This window comes from Nerophis lumbriciformis, linkage group LG22, assembly GCF_033978685.3.
Source record: "Nerophis lumbriciformis linkage group LG22, RoL_Nlum_v2.1, whole genome shotgun sequence".
Taxonomy (NCBI): domain Eukaryota; kingdom Metazoa; phylum Chordata; class Actinopteri; order Syngnathiformes; family Syngnathidae; genus Nerophis; species Nerophis lumbriciformis.
The window spans coordinates 35,368,067-35,389,958 of record NC_084569.2 but is presented as its reverse complement, the minus strand read 5'-3'; the positions used below and the strand labels follow the sequence as shown (position 1 = coordinate 35,389,958).

The window sequence follows — 21,892 nt, the reverse complement described above, 5'->3', positions numbered from 1 at the left end:
TACTTTAACTTAACTTTAACTTTACACATACAAACTGTAGCACACAAAAAAAGCACATTTAATAAAACAATTTTTATTATGGTCTTACCTTTACTTATAAGTGCGGGAACAGTGGTGTTCGTGTTGGAGGAGTTGTGAATGAATGAAATATGAAATCCGTGCTGCAGTCTGCAGGTGTACCTAATGTTATAAATAATAATGATAAATGGGTTGTACTTGTATAGCGCTTTTCTACCTTCAAGGTACTCAAAGCGCTTTGACACTACTTCCACATTTACCCATTCACACACACATTCACACACTGATGGAGGGAGCTGCCATGCAAGGCGCTAACCAGCACCCATCAGGAGCAAGGGTGAAGTGTCTTGCTCAGGACACAACGGACATGACGAGGTTGGTACTAGGTGGGGATTGAACCAGGGACCCTCGGGTTGCGCCACGCCGTCCATGTTGTGTCCATGCAGTCGTTCACGGCTCCTCCGGCGCGAGCAATGTTGTTTTTGCACTTTTTGGCTTCTTGTTAAGTGACTTTTTTTTGGGTGGATTCGGTCTTGCACGTGGAGGGTTTGGGTGTGGGCTTTGGTTGGTGTGGCGTGCCCGTCGGGGGGTGCAGTCTGCGGCGGAGGTGCATTAACCGGCACCAGAAGGCGGGATTACGCGAGCCTCACACAGTGCGTCTTCGCAGCAGTTTTATGATTGCTCAGCGCAAGAAATAAGTTACACACATACAGTTGTTGACAAAATACACTGTACATTATATACCTCAGCTAACTAAACTATGGAAATGTATAATATAGTTCATATAGCAATACAGTCTCACTGCACAGCAGGCCAGCAGTTAGCCGAGTCCGCAATCCATGTTGAGGCACTGAGTGACATGCCTCAACTGGCTGCTGATCACCGCACCGTCTCTTCTCAGTATTTGAACGGCAAATGTGAAAATTCAGCGATTTTGAATACAAATAATCTAAAACTGGTGAAGTTAAATGGAAAATAACTGTATATTATAATCACTGGATACATATAACAATTTAATTAATTTTTTTTCTTTTTACATTTTTTTTTCTTTCCATGATGGCAGGTGAGGCCATCATGGAAATACAAAAATTTATATTTTGTTGTTTTCTTACTGTACCGAAAATGAACCGAACTGTGACATCTAAACCAAGGTACGTACAGAACCGAAATGTTTGTGTTACACCCCTACCTGGAGCTTTTTTTCCTTGATAGTGTTGACTAGCTGCACACGCTGGAAACGAGTAGCGAGGGCAGAATAATGAATGTATTGACAGTGCAGTGTGAACGCCGATGTGTTTACTTTGCAATAAGGTAAGTCTCAAAGAAATATAACCTGCGGGGGCACTTTCTGACGAAAGATCCACATTTCGATGTCAGGCCCTTGGGCTCTTGAAACTGCAGCCCTTTTCATAATGTAGTTGAATAGCCCTGTCTTATAGCCATATTTCATGATGGAATAAATTGATTGTTGTCCTCAAAGTTCTACACTCAATACCCCATAATGACAATGTGATTAGTTTTTTAATTAAGCAATTTTATTCAAAAAAATCACAGGTACATAATTATTCATAGCCTTTGCTTAATACTTAAATGATGCACCTTTGGCAGCAATTACAGCCTCAAATCTTTTTGAACACGCCACACCTATCTTTGGGCTGTTTTGCCCAATTCCTCTTTGCAGCACCTGTCACGCTCCAGCAGATTTGATGAGAAGCGTTGGTTTTCATCCAGGATGTCTCTGTACATTGCTGAATTAATCTTTCCCTCTATCCTGACTAGTCTTCCAGTTCCTGTCACTGAAGAACATCCCCACAGCATGATGGTACCATCACCATGCTTCACTGTAGGGATGGTATTGGCCTGGTGATGAACGGTGCATGGTTTCCTCCAAACATGACGCCAAAGATTTCAATCTTTGTCTCATCAGACAAGATAATTTAGTTTCTCATGGTCGGAGAGTCTTTCAGGTGCATTTTGGCAAACTTTTTCCCGTCTGGTCACTTTACCATACAGGCCTGATTGGTGGATTACTGCAGAGATGGTTGTCCTTCTGTAGGTTCTCCCCTCCACAGATGAATGTTGTAGCTCTAACAGAGACCATTGGGTTCTTGGTCACCTCCCTGACTAGACTAAGATGAATGCAGCAATGTACAGAGACATCCGGCATGAAAAATAACACTTGTCATCCAATCTGATGGAGCTTGAGAGGTGCTGCTTAGAATGCCGGCAGAAACTACCCAAAGGTGCATCAACCAAGTATTGAGCAAAGTCTGTAAATACTAAAAGTACAAAAGATTATTTTATTTGTTTAGTACATTTGTAATGAAAAAAACCCACACTTTTTACATTGTCATTATGGGGTATTGTCTGTAGATTTTTGAGGACCAAATTTAATTCATTACATTTTGGAATAAAGCTCTAAAATAACAAAATCCGGAAAAAGTGATGCACTGTATAATACATCCATCCATTCATTTTCTATAGCATGTGTCAAACTCAAGGCTTGGGGGCCAGATCTGGCCCGTGAAAGACTGTAAATATGTTATGTCATGTTTTTTTTTTTACCGCTGAAGGTGCGCTTATTGGTGAGAGGCTGCACTTACTCCGCTTCAAAAGTCAAAAATACTTATTTCAAAAAGTTATTTTTTCATATACGAAATATTTAAATAATATATGTTATATGTGGGGGAAAAAGGACCTTCATGGAAAATACTAAAGGACACCAAAACTAGAGATGTCCGATAATATCGGACTGCCGATATTATCGGCCGATAAATGGTTTAAAATATAATATCGGAAATTATCGGTATCGGTTTGAAAATTATCGGTATCGGTTTCAAAAAGTAAAATTTATGACTTTTTAAAACGCCGCTGTGTACACAGACGTAGGGAGAAGTACAGAGCGCCAATAAACCTGCCTTTGCGTGCCGGCCCAGTCACATAATATCTACGGTTTTTCACACACACAATTGAATGCCACGCATACTTGGTCAACAGCCATACAGGTCACACTGAGGGTGGCCGTATAAACAACTTTAACACTGTTACAAATATTCGCCACACTGTGAACCCACACCAAACAAGAATGACAAACACATTTCGGGAGAAAATCCGCACCGTAACACAACAGAACAAATACCCAGAACCCCTTGCAGCACTAACTCTTCCGGAACGCTACAATATACAAGATTGTGACCATTGAGCGTCGCAGGCTGTGACTCTTTATGCACCACACGATTCGATTCAGAATCCATTCTCGAATCAAAACTATTCTTGATTTAAAATCAATAGCGTATTTTTCGGAGTATAAGTAGCTCAGGAGTATATGTCGCACTGGCCGAAAATGCATAATAAAGAAAGAAAAAAAACATATAAGTCGCACTGGAGTATAAGTCGCATTTTTGGGGGAAATTTATTTGATAAAACCCAACACCAAGAATAGACATTTGAAAGGCAATTTAAAATAAATAAAGAATAGTGAACAACAGGCTGAATAAGTGTACGTTATATGAGGCATAAATAACCAACTGGTATGTTAACGTAACATATTATGGTAAGAGTCATTCAAATAACTATAACATATAGAACATGCTATACGTTTACCAAACAATCTGTCACTCCTAATCGCTAAATCCTATGAAATCTTATACGTCTAGTCTCTTACGTGAATGAGATAAATAATATTATTTGATATTTTACGCTAATGTGTTAATAATTTCACACATAAGTCGCTCCTGAGTATAAGTCGCACCCCCGCACTATGAAAAAAACTGTGAATTATAGTCCGAAAAATACGGTACTTTTTTAATAACATGAGGTGTCCGTTCTACATACTTGCCAACCTTGAGACCTCCGATTTCGGGGGGCGTGTTTGGGGGCATGGCTAAGAGGGGAGGAGTATATTTACAGCTAGAATTCACCAAGTCAAGTATTTCATATATATATATATATATATATATATATATATATATATATGAGAAATACTTGACTTTCAGTGAATTCTAGCTATAAATATATATTTATTTTATTGTGTATATATATATATATATATATATATATAAAAGAAATACTTGAATTTCAGTGTTCATTTATTTACACATATACTTGTTGAGTTAAGGGTTGAATTGTCCATCCTTGTTCTATTCTCTGTCACTATTTTTCTAACCATGCTGAACACCCTCTCTGATGACGCATTGCTGTGTGGCACGCACAAAAGTGCTGTCATCAAATGCACTAGATGGCAGTATTGTCCTGTTTAAGAGTGTCACAACATTGCTGTTTACGGCAGACGAACTGCTTTACGGTAGACCAAAACGTGACTGCTGTTGTTGTGTGTTGTTACCGCGCTGGGAGGACGTTAATGAAACTGCCTAACAATAAACCCACCATAAGGAACCAAAAACTCGCCCTCCATCATTCTACAGTTATAACGTCGTTGGGCAGGCACACCGTTTATATTGTGGGAAAGCGGTCCGCCTGAATTTCGGGAGATTTCGGGAGATAATTTGTCCCGGGAGGTTTTCGGGAGAGGCGCTGAATTTCGGGAGTCTCCCGGGAAATCCGGGAGGGTTGGCAAGTATGTCGTTCTATGATTAACTACATTCCTCCATAAAATAGATAAACAGCTTTGATAAATGTCTATATTACTTAAAAGAAAACTGGTTTAGTTTAATAAAATTCTATCCAAACAATAAAGTCAAATACAAATAAGGCAACAAGAGAAGTATCACACACTTCTCTTCTCTAAAGATAATCTGGACAGCAGGTATGGGCATCTACACCAACAATATGATTTGCCTGATTTGCTGGAAAGGACAGTTGTAACAAATAATAAAGGAATTTGAATTTTGAATAAATTAAGAATCGTTACAAATAAAAATTGCGATGAATTTTTTTAACACGAGTAGTTTCCAACACTGTGAACTCACTATTTTGGTCATCCGAATACTGACAGCGCATTGCATTTTGACATACATCTCAGTGTGAACGCATTTATGCACTTAAATGACAAGTGTAAGTATGAAAGTGTGCCAATTGATACTTAGTTCTAGTGCACTATTTTCCTTCAACAGTTCAAAAACAGTCAGATTGATTCATCGGAGAGGCTGCGTGAATATGAATAGTGGTTGTTTTGTGTTATACTAACTGTACGTGCATCAGTACCTCAATATTGTTAAATGCTAATTATGTATGATTGTGTCTCCAGTCCTATTTTGTGTCAGACTACGACCCCACCATTGAAGACTCCTACACTAAGATCTGCAATGTCGATGGAAAGGACACCCGTCTGGACAGTAAGACTCAAGTGACTCTGGACATGATTCATAACATCATTGTTTGTCCAAGTGCCAGCAACTTGCTAAAAAAGCTTTGTTTGAAAGAGAAGGGTGTGTCGCAATATGATCGGATTATCCCTTGTTAGGACTTGCACTAAGCGTGCAAGTTACTGCACTTGAGTTTGAAGGCAGGGCGCAGGGGAAATGACTGCACGGATGTTGTAATATTTGGATAGAATACTCCAGCGGTCCCGGTGTGAAGGGTGGGACTGAACTATGATACACAAATGCAGTAATTCATCAGCTCTACTTTTCTAACTCTAGTTTGTTCCTTGAATGCTGCATACAATCAGAGTGGCTCGTACATGCACATGCATGCAAAAAATCGTCCACTGTTGGCATTTCTAATTACAGGTCATTCTAACCTAAATCTGTCTGTAGACTCAATACAGAACCGCTAAAATATAAACCATGGCTGATGGGTAGAAGACACAGTCGAAGTGGGCTTGGCCTTTAGAAGGACTTTGACATGTAAATAAGACTGCCAGTCAGACAGCGGCTTGAAGATGATCTGTAAAACAAAATATATGCAACATTTTGACCAAATCCCCACTATGACATGTTATGTAGACCTGGGGTTCTTAACATTTTGGACCTTGAGGCCTAACTTTTCCATGACAGAGGGGACCGGAGCCAACTGAAATATTAACACTGAGTTAGTAATCTGATTAGGGCTGTGAATCTTTGGGCACCACACGATTCAAATCGATTTCTTGGGGGTAACGATTCAATTCAGAATCAATTCTCGATTCAAAATCAATACTTATTAAATAACGTTGGGTGCCAGTTCTATGACGAAGTACATTCCTCAATAAAATAGATAAACAGCTCTGATAAATATTACTTAAAAGACAACTGATTTTGTTTGATACAATTATTTCCAAACATTTACTAAAGTGGCTAAACAGGACAGATTTAAAAGAAATCTTTTTTTTTTTTTTTTTTAATCAATTAAAGTTAAAGTTAAAGTACCAATGATTGTCACACACTAGAGATGCGCGGTTTGCGGACACAACCGCGGGTCGGGCGGTTGAAATAAAAAAAAATTAGATTTTATCCGCGGGTCGGGTCGGGCGGTTGAAATAAAAAAAAAAATTAGATTTTAAATAGATTCAGGCGGGTGGCAGTTAAACCAATTCGGAAATATATATACATAGTTAAATGTTGTTACCCACATACGAAAAACGAGCAGGCACCTGCTGCACGCCACAACAGAAGAAGAAAAAAAAAAGAGATGGCAACGCCGGCAGCAAACGTGGTACGCGACAAACTAAAAAAGGGAATACTAAAGACCAGGGGAAAAAAAGGCCAGAAAAGTTCAGCGTGGACTCGTTTTTATAAGGTTGTAAATCAGGATGATAGTAATGCTGGCTACGTGATTTGCAAGAGCTGTGACACTGTTTATGTCTACGACAGTCACAAAACCGGGACATCTAACATGGTGCATCACATTTGTGCAAAACCCCGAACCTCCACAAACACCCTGAGCATGAGCAGTTTCGTCCGCCGTGATCCCAGAAGAGTGCCACAGGATGTTAAAACAAGATAGAACGCAGCTGCCTGCAGCAGTTTGAGTGGCGCGAGCGCGCTTGGAGGTGCGCTCAGCGCGGCTCCCAGATGATTACGCACTGGTGTGCGTCTGGGCCGTGACAGCGTGGCACGCATTGAATGTCTCTGCTGCATTGGATCAGTCTCCTTTCTTTAACAGGCAAAAGCTTTATAACCTCACTAATGCCTTGCATCGTCTATATTAGATATATAACAACGGGCGGATGGCGGGCGGGTGCGGTTTTGATTAAATGTTAGTTCGGGTGGATGGCGGATGGTTGACGACTTTTGTGATGCGGTTGCGGATGAAATAATTGCCTATCTGCGCATCTCTATCACACACACACTAGGTATGGTGAAATTTGTCCTCTGCGTTTGACCCATCCCCTTGTTCACCCCCTGGGAGGTGAGGGGAGCAGTGGGCAGCAGCGGTGCCGCGCCCGAATCGTTACACATAAGAATCGCGATTTAATTCAAAAATATTTTTTTGACACCCATAAATCTTACTCTTGAATTTAATTGTATTCAATAGTTATATCTAACCGACTTACAGTTTAACATATTACACCTTGTCAAATGATATGAAAGCATATGTTAATCACAAAGATTATTTTTATCAAGGCTTAGGTCAGGCTGATTATACAAATAAATACTATTCAAATATACTGCAAAAGAAGGGACTCGTAAAAACTGACTACAATTTTAATTTTAACTAAATGATTAATAAATAATTTTAATATATATGTTTCTTGAATAAACTGTCAAGACATTTTGAGTGCAATTGAAAACAACTTCAGCCCTTCAGTCATAATTTCTGCGCTTCTCTATAGCTCCAGACTTCTTCTGTTTGTTTGAGATTTTCATTACTGCCAAGTGTTTGTAGTATAATGTGCGATTTTGTCTTTTTGTCAGTCTTGGATACAGCAGGACAGGAGGAGTTTGGCGCAATGAGAGAGCAGTACATGCGCTCAGGAGAGGGATTCTTGCTGGTGTTTGCACTCAACGACCGAGGGAGGTAAGTGTTTACATTTTGACGATGTACAAACGAGAAACTACTTGGACTCATACACCTTGACCACTTACTGTCAACATATACTGTACTGTAAGGCTGCAATGACTCGCCGACTATTGGACTATTTTAATAGATGATCATGGTTTCGCTGAAGTCACACTTCTCCAGTTGTCTGATCATCACATAGGCACAAACGCCATCATGAACGGAAGAGAGAGGCAAAATGGAGGCAGTAAACACTGAAGTGAAGCAATTAAACATGTCTTGAGAAACACCTTGCGGGTGATTTGGCATTGCTTTGCTACCAAGCGATGTAGCTCCTGATGCAGGTACCTCAGGTTTTTAATGACCACCTTTGGCTCTTTATTGAGCAAGAATGTCGTTCACTTACGCACTTATCAAACTGCACAATATTTTACAGTGGAACCAACTTGGTGTATCCTGTTCTTCTTATTGCTAAAAAGTATTATTCAAACTAAAATCAAAATGCATGGCTGTTATAAAATTTGAGATCCAAAGGGGTGATTTAAAAAAATAAAAAATCAGTCCATTTACGTTGACGTAGTATTGTAAACGTCCTTATTATTGCTTGTGTGTGTTTGCCATCGCAGACTTATGGTTATGTCAGAATCAATATACCGTATTTTTCGGATTATAAGTCGCTCCGGAGTATAAGTCGCACCGGCCGAAAATGCATAATAAAGAAGGAAAAAAACATATATAAGTCGCACTGGAGTATGAGTCGCATTTTTGGGGGAAATTTATTTGATAAAATCCAACACCAAGAATAGACATTTGAAAGGCAATTTAAAATAAATAAAGAATAGTGAACAACAGGCTGAATAAGTGTACGTTATATGAGGCATAAATAACCAACTGAGAACGTGCCTGGTATGTTAACGTAACATATTATGGTAAGAGTCATTCAAATAACTAACATATAGAACATGCTATACGTTTACCAAACAATCTGTCACTCCTAAACGCTAAATCCCCGGAAATCTTCTTCCTCGTTGCTGCTCCTGGTATGCGCCGCTCCCTTTCTTTCTGCTGCTCAATCGCCGTTTTCTGCTGCATATTTCACTACGTCCAGCTTGTAATCTGCAGTATATGATTTCCTTTTCGGTGCCATTTTTGGTCAGCCCTTCTCAGTTTTTATAAGTTACCGCCAATGTTGAAATAATCCATTTTAATAGCTACGGACGTAGCAGCAGTTAGCATCCCATGACCCACAATGCACTTCTGCCATGACGCACAAGGCACTTCTGCCATGACCCGCCCCCGCTGAATTCTTATTGGTTGACGTGTGTGTGACGATTGCTGACATTTGCTTAGTCTCTCACGCGAATGAGACAAATAATATTATTTGATATTTTACGGTAATGTGTTAATAATTTCACACATAAGAAAAAAAAACTGTGATTTATAATCCGAAAAATACGGTAAACAGGAATGCAAAAGAAAAAAAGATTGCTAAAAATTAAAGGCGTCCTATTACCCAAAACCAACTTGTCTTACATATTGGTACCTGTTTTTGTGTATTTAGGATTTGCATAAGTCCCCGAAATGTTAAATCAAGCCGTGAAAGCATTGTAGAGAGATTTATAAAACATTCTTGCCTTCCCTCATACTTCCTCCAAACGAGCCGTTTGGAATTTGCCCATTTGTGACGTTTTTCCCTAGTGTGACGTCAGTGGATTATCCATATATGGTAGGGGTGTAACGGTACGTGTATTTGTATTGAACCGTATCGGTTCGGTTCGGAGGTGTACCGAACGAGTTTCCACACGGACATATTAAGTAGCGTAACGCACATTGTGTAAACAATGCACACCGAGGCACAACACACGGCATGCTAGCAGCTAACGGGCTACGATAGACTGACCATACGTACTCTTTTCACCGGACATGTCCTCTTTTGCGGGGCTGTCAGGGCGGAGTTTCTTAAATGCCTCAAATGTCCGGCATTTTGAGTTAGAGTTGCGTGTATTTTCAATGTACGTTCAGGGTTAAGAAGGGGTTAAAAACAAAACAAATGTGCGCGCAGCAGCATTCGTGAGGGAGGGTCAGAGACAGAGAGAGAGAGTTATGATAAATGCGCATGCGTCACCAGGCTCTGCTTTTTATCCATATAGATTTATCAGATTTAATTTTTTATGATCTATAGCAGGGGTGTCAAAAGTGTTTTAAAGGCCCACGGCACATTCTAAAAATACTATTAAAATAAACAAAAACATAACAAAAGTGAAATAAAAAAGCTTAAAGGTTAAATGTATTTTAGAAAAAGTTGCAATGTTGACTAATAAAACAAAGCTGTTTTTTTTTTATTTTCAAACGGTCATTGCTCAAAACATAATATTGAATCAAAATCAATGTTATTATGTATTATTGACCTATCCAAGGTTCCCATTACTTCATATCAAATATTCCACTAAGAAAAATATTTTTGGTGGAAGACTTTGCAAATTTGGTAAATAAATAACCCGAAAATTTATATTTTGTTGTTTTCTTACTGTACCGAAAATGAACCGAACCGTGACCTCTAAACCGAGGTACGTACCGAACCGAAATTTTTGTGTACCGTTACACCCTTACCAAGAACAGTACAGCAATACAGCGTTTTCTACTCAAACTCTACACTCACTGTCACTTGTTTTAATGCTATGCTCAAGCTGCTCGACCATCGTGTGAATTAAGCCGCGAAGAAGAAAAATGGATATGACGTAATATGCAACCCAGCTATGGTTGATGACTCGTGTGCTATCAAAATGGTTATTAGTTGCAGCCATGTTTACCTGTGCAAACACTTTTTTTTTTTAATATGCAAACATTTTGTGTAAAATGCAAACATGTGTCTTCTGAGGAGCTAAAGCAGCGTCAGCACATGAGCTGTGATTATGTTGCTCACCATTCAGTCAAGGAATTATATTGTTACTAATGAAAATAGACTGTCGGGATTTTATTGTACCAGGCAGCTTTTTTGATTGGTAGCCAAGCCCTGATGTGACTCATCAGAGAAACATCCATTTTGGAATGTAAAATGTTGTCGACATATTCTGGGGGATTGTGGGTAAGTGGCTATTTGCTGTGTGGAACATTTAGGATAAAGGACACTACTGTCTCTTTAGCTCAGGGATAATTTACACACCATGCGTTCGAATGTTGTGCTTGTTTGGCAGACAATGCAGAGTTTTAGACGGGTATCTATATGGCCACTAGGGGCAGCATTGTCTTCCTTTTGTAGGTATAAAAATGCTCAGTGTAGAGTACCACCTGTGAAACCCGTTCAAGTAGACTTCTTTAGCGTCATTATTTCTAAAAAAGTGTTAACCATTTTTGTCATCATAAAATTTGAGGTTCATCCATCCATCCATTTCTTCCGCTTATCCATTGTCGGGTCGCGGGGGCAGCAGCCTAAGCAGGGAAGCCCAGACTTCCCTCTCCCCAGCCACTTCGTCCAGCTCCTCCCCGGGGGATCCCGAGGCGTTCCCAGGCCAGCCGGGAGACATAGTCTTCCCAACGTGTCCTGGGTCTTCCCCTTGGCCTCCTGCCGGTCGGACGTGCCCTAAACTTCTCCCTCGGGAGGCGTTCGGGTGGCATCCTGACCAGATGCCCGAACCACCTCATCTGGCTCCCCTAGATGTGGAGGAGCAGCAATTTGACTCTGAGCTCCTCTCGGATGACAGAGCATCTCACCCTATCTCTAAGGGAGAGCCCCGCCACCCGGTGGAGGAAACTCATTTCGGTTGCTTGTACCCGTGATCTTGTCCTTTCGGTCATAACCCAAAGCTCATGACCATAGGTGAGGATGGGAACGTAGATCGACCGGTAAATTGAGAGCTTTGCCTTCCGGCTCAGCTCCTTCTTCACCACAACGGATCGATACAGCGTCCGCATTACTGAAGACGCCGCACCGATCCATCCGCCTGTCGATCTCACAATCCACTCTTCCCTTTGAATTTGAGGTTCATTTTTGTAAATATTTGGTCCGTAAATGTTAACGTGGTTTTTTTAGTTTTTTTATCGCCTGCATTATTTTTGCAAAAGCAGATTTTAATAAGGGGAGAACGCTTTTTAAAATTAGAATAAAATATTCATAGTTACAAATAGAGGTGTCCGATAATGGCTTTTTTGCCGATATTCCGATATTGTCCAACTCTTAATTACCGATTCCGATATCAACCGATATATACAGTCGTGGACATAACACATTATTATGCCTAATTTTGTTGTGATGCCCCGCTGGATGCATTAAACAATGTAACAAGGTTTTCCAAAATAAATCAACTTAAGTTATGGAAGAAGATGCCAACATGGCACTGCCATATTTATTATTGAAGTCACAAAGTGCATTCTTTTTTTTAACATGCCTCAAAACAGCAGCTTGGAATTTGGGACATGCTCCCCCTAAGAGAGCATGAGGAGGTTGAGGTGGGCGGGGTTGCGCGGGGTGTATATTGTAGCGTCCCGGAAGAGTTAGTGCTGCAAGGGGTTCTGGGTATTTGTTCTGTTGTGTTTGTTGTGTTACGGTGCGGATGTTCTCCCGAAATGTGTTTGTCATTCTTGTTTGGTGTGGGTTCACAGTGTGGCGCATATTTGTAACAGTGTTAAAGTTGTTTATACGGCCACCCTCAGTGTGACCTGTATGTCTGTTGACCAAGTATGCTTTGCATTCACTTGTGAGTGTGTCAAAACCCGTAGATATTATGTGACTGGGCCGGCACGCAAAGGCAGTGCCTTTAAGGTTTATTGGCGCTCTGTACTTCTCCCTACGTCCGTGTACACAGCGGCGTTTTAATAAGTCATACGTTTTACTTTTTGAAACCGATCATTTTGAAACCGATAATTTCCGATATTACATTTTAAAGCATTTATCGGCTGATATTATCGGACATCCCTAGTTACAAAGTTAAAAGCCAATACTTATCTTTTGGGGGAGAAACAACAAATGGGAAGTTGAAAAGAGCGTGTTAGTAGGACTAATAGAATTGGTGGTGATTTTTGTTCACAGCTCCTTAAATGTGTGGTGGTACTGTAACTGCACTATGATTTATTTTCATCTTCACAGCTACCACGAGGTCCAGAAGTTTCACACTCAGATCCTAAGAGTGAAGGATCGAGACGACTTCCCCATGCTGCTCGTTGGAAACAAGGCAGACCTGGAGCAGCAGCGAGTGGTAACTAACACCCTGATGGGCACACTTCCACAAGTATGAATGAGGCAGTCAAAACTGCAATATAAATGGCACAACATTTTGCCAATCTGTAAAACTACAGCACACGTGTTTATTTTTTTTTATGAAAGAAGATTATAAAAGAACTGAAAATGCCTTCCACAACCCTTTGTAGAGGAGAGTTTAGTTTTTTTTTTAGCAAAAAAAGAACCACTCATGAATGTTTTTTGGAAAATGTGGTTAAAGATGCTAACAAAAACCCTGGACTATTTAAAACAAATGTATGCTAATTTGTAGGGGTGTAACGGTACGTGTATTTGTATTTAACCGTTTCGGTACGAGGGTTTCGGTTCGGTTCGGAGGTGTACCGAACGAGTTTCCACACGGACATATTAAGTAGCGTAACGCACGTTGTGTAAACAATGCACACCGAGGCACAACACACAGCATGCTAGCAGCTAACGGGCTAGGATAGACTGACCATACGTCCTCTTTTCACCGGACATGTCCTCTTTTGCGGAGCTGTCAGGGCGGAGTTTCTTAAATGCCTCAAATGTCCGGCATTTTGAGTTAGGGTTGTGTGTATTTTCAATGTACGTTCAGGGTTAAGAAGGGGTTAAAAACAAAACAAATTGTGCGCGCAGCAGCATTGGTGAGGGAGGGGCAGAGACAGAGAGAGAGAGAGAGAGTTATGATAAACGCGCATGCGTCGCCAGGCTCTGCTTTTTATCCATAGATTTATCAGATTTAATTTTTTATCATCTATAGCAGGGGTGTCAAAAGTGTGCCCCGGAGGCCATTTGCGGCCCACAGCTAATGTTTTAAAGGCCTACGGCACATTCTAAAAATACTATTAAAATAAACAAAAACATAACAAAAGTGAAATAAAAAAGCTTAAAGGCGAAATGTAATTTAGAAAAAGTTGCAATGTTGACTAATAAAACAAAGCTGTTTTTTTTTCTTTCAAACTGTCATTGCTCAAAACATAATATTGAATCAAAATCAATGTTATTATGAATTATTGACCTATCCAAGGTTCCCATTACTTCACATCATATATTCTACTTTGAAAAATATTTTTGGTGGAAGATTTTGCAAATTTGGTAAATAAATAACCCCAAAATGTATATTTTGTTGTTTTCTTACTGTACCGAAAATGAACCGAACCGTGACCTTAAACCGAGGTACGTGCCGAACCGGAATTTTTGTGTACCGTTACACCCCTACTAATTTGTGGCCGCTGTAGTCATATTGCATTGAGAGCAGGCGTGAACAAAGCCCCTCTGATTTCTATGGTCATCATCACACATTTTCCCTGTGCCATCACTGGTACCCTTTTGGGGTTGCATCACAAAAAAGACAAATCAGTGGAAATCTCATGACATTGGGGTCTGGAATTTTTGTGCGCTTGGGACGTGTATTGTCCCCAGAACATTTAGGTAAAATTGTGAACTACAAAACTTAAAGACTGTTTGACTTATTCATGTTTTTGCTTAGATCTCCAGGGAGGATGCTCAGGCATTTGCCAGAGAGAATAAGATCCACTATATGGAGGCCTCGGCTAAGAACCGCTACAATGTGGATGAAACCTTTTTGGAGCTGGTGCGAATTATCAGGTATTTTTTTTAATTATTATTTATTTTACTGTACAAATAGAGGGTGAACCTCTGAAATTGGCAATACCTGAGGACAATAATACTTTACTTAAGTATAGTGGAACCAGTTTAAATCGGTCCTTCGTATGCAACAACCTGTTTATGTTGACCAACTGTCCTGGTCAGCTTTCTTCTGATTACTAAAAAGTGCCCGCTTGTGTCAACATACATGGTTGACCACTTTTGACTCAAAGGGGTAATTTTTGTGAAAAATCTTGACTGTTTATGTCAATATTTGTTGTAGTATTGTTAATGTCCTGATTGTTGCTGAGCTGAGTAAGACAACAACAACGTAACTAATGTGTATTTAGAGCAGTGGTTCTTAACCTTGTTGGAGGTACCGAACCCCACCAGTTTCATATGCGCATTCACAGAACACTTCTTTAGTGAAAAATAAAATGTTTTTTTTTTAATTCAAGACAAAGTTATGTTTTTGGTAACACTTTAGTATGGGGAACATAGTCTAAGTAACAAAGACTTAATTTAGAGTTTTTTGGACACTAGGGGAACATATTCTAAGTAACAAAGACTTAATTTAGAGTTATTTGGTTAGGGTTAGGGTTAGGGCCAGGGTTAGAGGGTTAGGGTTATAATAAGGCCATGCCGAATAAGGCATTAATAAGTACTTAATAATGACTAGTTAAGAGTCCATATGTTACTAATTTGCATGTTAATAAGCAACTAATTAATGGTGAATATGTTCCCCATACTAAAGTGTTACCATGTTTTTTTACTGGTGCACAAAATGAACCGTGCATGAACATCACCTTGTTCAAAGAACAAAACCAACACAGTGCATAAACTCACAACAAATTACACGCTTGCAAATCAGTGTGACTTCTGCTGAGAAATTTTTATTCACACGATGAGTCGGGTGTGTCCTGACCTCCGCCGAACCCCTGAGCCCGACTCACCGAACCTCTAGGGTTCGATCGAACCCAGGTTAAGAACCACTGATTTAGACAGTATTAAAACATGCATAAATGTACTTCCCGTTCAATGCAAAGTGTACTTCAAAATAAAAGCACAACAGCCTCAGCTTGGATTGGACCACCGCAACTAACAAAATGCATTCTTTTTTTTAGATTGTTACCCACCGGAAGAAAGATTTGTGCATGTACAAAAGCTTTATTGTGATTGTAATCTAGACCAGTGGTCCCCAACCACCGGGTCCGTGGACCGATTGGTACCGAGCCGCACAAGAAATTAAAAAAAATATTAAATTATTAAATCAACATAAAAAAAAAACAATATATACATTATATATCAATATAGATCAATACAGTCTGCAGGGATACAGTCCGTAAGCACACATGATTGTATTTCTTTATGACAAAAAAAAATTAGGGCTGTCAAAATTAACAAGTTACCTCGAATAATTAATCACAAAAAAAATATTACATTAATCATGTACACACTTAGATTAATCGTGCAATTTATTATTTTATCTTAACCACTATACTATTTATATTTTTATACATTTACACGTTGTTTTCTTGCATGCACACATTGCACTGTATGGAAAGGCCTCAATCTCGTTACCCTGCGTAATGACAATAAAGCTGATTCTAATTCTGATTCTGATACGGTCAGTGATCAGATCAATACATACATCAGTTCAAAAATGAGTGAGGAGACTTCGACTGGTGTGCTTGCTGGCAAATTTTACTCCAAAATACAGCCTGAAAGAACTTTAGATAAAACTGTTGCCAAGTTTTGTGCAAATAAATAATAATAATAATGAATTTTTATTAATAAGGCGCCTTTCTGGGCACTCAAGGACACCGTACAAAATCACGACAATAAAATCAAATTGGATAAAAAAACAAAACAACAACAACAAAGAGAGAAAAAAGATGATTACAATGAATAAGCAGTCAGGAATAGGTGTTTTGAGTCTTGATTTGAAGAGGGATATTGAATCTAAGTTGCGACGGTCTGGTGGTAAAGAGTTCCAAAGATGTGGGGCAGAGCGGCTGAAAGCTCGGGCACCCATGGTGGACAGTTTAAATAAAGGGACAGTGAGGTGGATGGATGAAGAGGATCTTAGGGAATGTGAGGGCGTGGTGACATGGATCAGGTCAGAGAGATATGATGGAGAGAGGTTATGGATGGCTTTGAAAGTGAGGAGAATTATTTTAAAGTGGATGCAATGTTTGATGGGTAGCCAGTGGAGTTGCTGCAGAACAGGGGTGATGTGCTGGATTGAAGGGGTTCAGGTGATTATCCGGGCTGCAGAGTTCTGGAGAAGCTGAAATTTGTGAAGTGACTTGTGAGGGAGACCAAACAGGAGAGAGTTGCAGTAGTCCAGGCGAGAGGTGACCAGGCTATGGACTAGTATGGCAGCAGTAGGAGGGGTAAGGGATGGGCGAAGACGATTAATGTTCCGAAGATGAAAGTAAGCAGACCGGGTAATGTTGTTTATGTGGGCTTTAAAGGAGAGTGTGCTGTCGAGGATGTCGAAGATTTTTTAAATTTTTTTATCCAATTTGATTTTATTGTTGTGGTTTTGTACGGTGTCCTTGAGTTCCCAGAAAGGCGCCTTAGAAATAAAATGTATTATTATTATTATTATTATTATTATTATTAAACAAATGTATTATTATAAATGACATGCATTCAAGTAAAATGTTAAAAAAACATTCCCGGATGACATTCAGACAATAAAATTGTATTTGTGTACTTTTCTTAGGCAAATTTTGATTATGCAAGTGAGTAATCACCTGTGATTAATCATGATTATTCCAATTTCCAAAATGTGATTAATCTGATAAGAAAAATTAATCGAAACTATCATATGAAAACAGAAAATATGAATAAAAATATGCACAAATGGAGGCAAACTGTCAAAAAAACTACCTTAGGTTGAACAATTTTTTATCACCCATCCTCCTTATGTATCTGGCCATAATGAGACATAATTGTGCGTGCAATGACTAGTTTCGCTTTCAATTTTCCTTATGTTGATAAGTGCTTATGTGAGCGTTAGTGGAGGGAATCTTTGGGCAGCTCACACTATGATTCATTGTCTACAGTTACATTATAAATCAATTATTGATACATCTTTAATTTATGTATATGTATGTAAGGCTCCTCCTTTGTTACCATTTTTATCTTAAATAAGTTGTACCTTAGACAAGTCATTTTAACATTTTCAAATACTATCGACATGGGAGTAGACAAAAAGTTTGCTTTGTGCAAATGTTTTTTTATTAACCAATATTATAATATTTTTTAAACCGCTCAACACAAAATGGACACAAACACTCTTTTACAGACCCTAATGCCAGAGTGGGAACCATTTTTAGCACTGGAGTTTCAGTCAGACCAGTCCACTTTAGATCATTAAACAACCTATTATATTGAAAATTATGTAATAACCTATAAAGTCTGATTTCTAACGCCTTGTATTTCTGTGTATTTTCTAAAATATCATTTTCAACCTGGAGCAAATGAGATTTTCTTTACACTGTCGAATTATTTGAACACGTGTTTTAGTGCAAATTCTCAACATCTCCAAACTTTCAAAACGAAAGTTTCCCGAGTGTAAACTGCACTTGTATCATAAAAATAACCATTTGTCAGGCTTTAGCACATTTGTCATTTTCAAATTTGACAAACGATTTCATTGGTAAAAAATATTTTGACTGAAATCGTTCAAAACATTTTAGGATTGGTAAAAAATATTTTGACTGAAACCGTTCAAAACATTTTAGGGCTGGACGATTATAGAAAAAATGAGTGCTATTGTACTCACAATTAAATACACATTTTTTCATTCATTTGAAAACATGAGTATTTATTGTACCACCAAAACTCAACTTTAAATAAGAGTTTAAAAAACGGATATAAATTAGTAAAGAACAAACCACAACAGGTAAAATATTAACAGTAATAACAATTCATTTACATAACAATAGCAGTATAAAAAAAACAATACATTTCAGTTTTAATTGTTTTTAATTCCATTTGTCTACCTTTTACACTTATTTTACAACCAGTGTGTGCTTTTTGTGTCAAATAAAATTCTATAAAATGTTTCAAAAATCCTCACATTTATTTGCGCAATACATTTTTGGACAATTCTAACCAATATTTTAGGTCAGAGCATAATAATTGTGTAAAAATCTGAATTTGCATGCACGTTGCGCGGCCCTGTAATAGTTTTTTTCGGGTATCATATTTTCATCATCGCAAGCAGCCATAATCGAAACCAAAATCAAATTTGGATTAACTGTCCAGCCCTACCACATGTGGAGGTTTGTATCAGTGTTTCTTAACCATTGTTGGGCCGCAAGCAAAAGATATCTGTTTGTCAGCTGTAGTCTGTATGGGCCGCAGCGGTATTCAGTTGTAATACACTTTTCCACCACTTGTGGCAGTAATGTCATAGAGAAGTTTCCTAAACGAAAAAAATAGGACTAAAGTGGTGAAGCTGTATTTTCATTTGCATTTAAATTTTGACAGTTTGGTTAAGACACATAAATATATTTTTAAATTATGAATTTAATCAGAACCTATTTATTTTAGCACTGCGTATTGTATGTAAATTAATTTATCTTTTTTACAAGTCCTTTCTTTTGTAGTACATTAGATTAATATTTATTTTTGTAATCAGCCTGATCTAAGCCTTGATAATAATCTTAGTGATTTACACAACATGCTTTCACATCATTTGACAAGGTTGTGAACTGTAAGTAGGTTAGATATAATTATTGAATATGAATGAAATTGAGAGTAAGTTGACTAATTCAGTGTTAATATTTAAGTGGGCCCCAGACCCCTCAGTAGTGAAACAGTTGGGACCAAGGTCAAAAAGGTTAAAAAACCGTGGTTTATATCATATCTTACTGTGGGATTTATATATTTACTAGTGTGGGCTTGTTGGATGGTGTAAAATGAATTGATTAAAATGAATTCAATGTGTTTTAAGGGGCACTGCCTTGTTACAGGAGGACAACTGAGGAATGATGAATGATTTTTTTTGTTTGCTTTTTTCTCTTATGCCTCCCTAGAAAGTTTCAGGAAATGGAGTGTCCTCCCCCTCCGACGCATCACGCTGGGAAAAAGAAGAGCAGTGGCTGCCCTTGCGTCCTCCTCTAAGCACTGTTACTATGGTTACTATGGACACCAACGCCTCTGCAGCTTGTCCAAAAAAGCGTTTGTGTGAGACAGTGGGATAGGGCGATGGAGAGATAGGTGCATCGATATTCCACTAATGGTTTCATTTGCACTTTTCCCCCCAAAGCAAATCAAAATAGTTTTAAATTTGGCCTAAAGGACGAGCTTTGAACAGCAGCAGAAATAGTTTGCTGTGTTGCCGATATCAAATAATAAGGTACTTGGAGATAGCGATGTCATCACGGTGTATTTGGGGGTAGGGGACATGGCGGTACGGTGGTGACGTCATCACAATAGGTACGCTGACAAACTGAGTCAGTTTGGAAAAAGGTAAATAACAGGATAGTGACGGTGACTGTGGCGTGTCCAATCACAAGACATAATTTGGCTGTCATGTTCCAAGCTGGCCTGTAGGAGGCAACAGCAGCATGACAACAACAGCAAGCAGCAGCAGCAGCAGTTTGTTTGCATGTTTGGTAGGAGGGTGCGATACTGCCAAGTTTGGTATCAATCCCGTTGCGGTATCCTTCTCACTTGACATTTTGCAAGATCATCGAATGATTTTGCCTTTAATTTGTTAATCATGATTATAATCAGAACAGGGCAAAGGGTTTCAGCAAACACAAATGTTTATTGTAGAATGTATTTGAGAACAACTTAACAATATAAGATCATGTAACAATATCAACAAAATAATGATACTACCGTATTTTTCGGAGTATAAGTCGCACCACCCGAAAATGCATAATAAAGAAGGAAAAAAACATATATAAGTCGCACTGGAGTATAAATCGCATTTTTTGGGGAAATGTATTTGATAAAAGCCAACACCAAGAATAGACATTTGAAAGGCAATTTAAAATAAATAAAGAATAGTGAACAACAGGCTGAATAAGTGTACGTTATATGAGGCATAAATAACCAACTGGTATGTTAACGTAACATATTATGGTACGAGTCATTCAAATAACTATAACATATAGAACATGCTATACGTTTACCAAACAATCTGTCACTCCTAATTGCTAAATCCTATGAAATCTTATACGTCTCATCCAGTGGTTCTTAACCTGGGTTCGATCGAAACCTAGGGTTTCGGTGAGTCTCTCCGCCCCGGAGTTCAAGACACACCCGACTCATTGTGTAAATAAAAACTTTATGGATACGGCAACAGCAGAAGTCAGACTGATTTGCGTGTGTGTAATTTGTTGTGAGTTCATGCACTGTGTTGGTTTTGTTCTTTGAACAAGGTGATGTTGATGCACAGTTCATTTTGTGCACCAGTAAAAAAAAACATAACTTTGTCTTGAATTTGAAAAATGTTTTATTTTTTTTTCACTAAAGAAGGGTTCGGTGAATGCGCATATGAAACCGGTGGGGTTCGGTATCTCCAACAAGGTTAAGAACCACTGGTCTAGTCCCTTACGTGAATGAGCTAAATAATATTATTTGATATTTTACGGTAATGTGTTAATAATTTCACACATAAATCGCTCCTGAGTATAAGTCGCACCCCCGACTATGAAAAAAAACTGCGACTTATAGTCCGAAAAATACGGTACTTGCAGTTATTTGAACAAAATAAGTAAACAAAAGCAAAAACTAAACAGGTGTTGCTGGGTTGAAACCACGTGACCGAGTGAGGGGGGGGGGGGGGGTGCAAACATGTCAATATGGTTACCAGCTATTTACCACCAGCTGTGCACATATATATTATGAAGGTTTAGCGCCAAGGATACAGGCCAGACATCCAGAAAAAATAGCTAATTACAGAATTCAAATATTTTCCCGATGTCATTTCAAACTACCGTATTTTTCGGAGTATAAGTCGCACCTGCCGAAAATGCATAATAAAAAACATATATAAGTCGCACTGGAGCCCGGCCAAACTATGAAATAAACTGCGACTTGTAGTCCGAAAAATACGGTAGGTAGTTTCTCTTTTGTTTTGGGTTGTTTCAACAGCTAAATAACTTTGAACAATTTCTATTGGAAGCATTTTTGCTCAGTTTTCACTTGAAGGTTACG

General features: G+C 38.8%; 1 protein-coding gene across 1 annotated transcript in view; it reads left to right on the top strand.

Annotated features, from left to right (window-relative positions):
* rras (RAS related) overlaps window positions 1-21,506 on the top strand; it is a 23,769-nt gene extending 2,263 nt beyond the window's left edge. Inside the window, exons 2-6 of the mRNA XM_061973786.1 lie at window positions 5,225-5,312; window positions 7,815-7,917; window positions 12,983-13,091; window positions 14,586-14,704; window positions 19,759-21,506. Of these exons, the coding sequence (XP_061829770.1) occupies window positions 5,225-5,312; window positions 7,815-7,917; window positions 12,983-13,091; window positions 14,586-14,704; window positions 19,759-19,846 (507 nt within the window). The 3' untranslated portion in view covers window positions 19,847-21,506. The remainder of the gene's footprint in view (window positions 1-5,224; window positions 5,313-7,814; window positions 7,918-12,982; window positions 13,092-14,585; window positions 14,705-19,758) is intronic.
* Window positions 21,507-21,892: the final 386 nt, after the last annotated feature.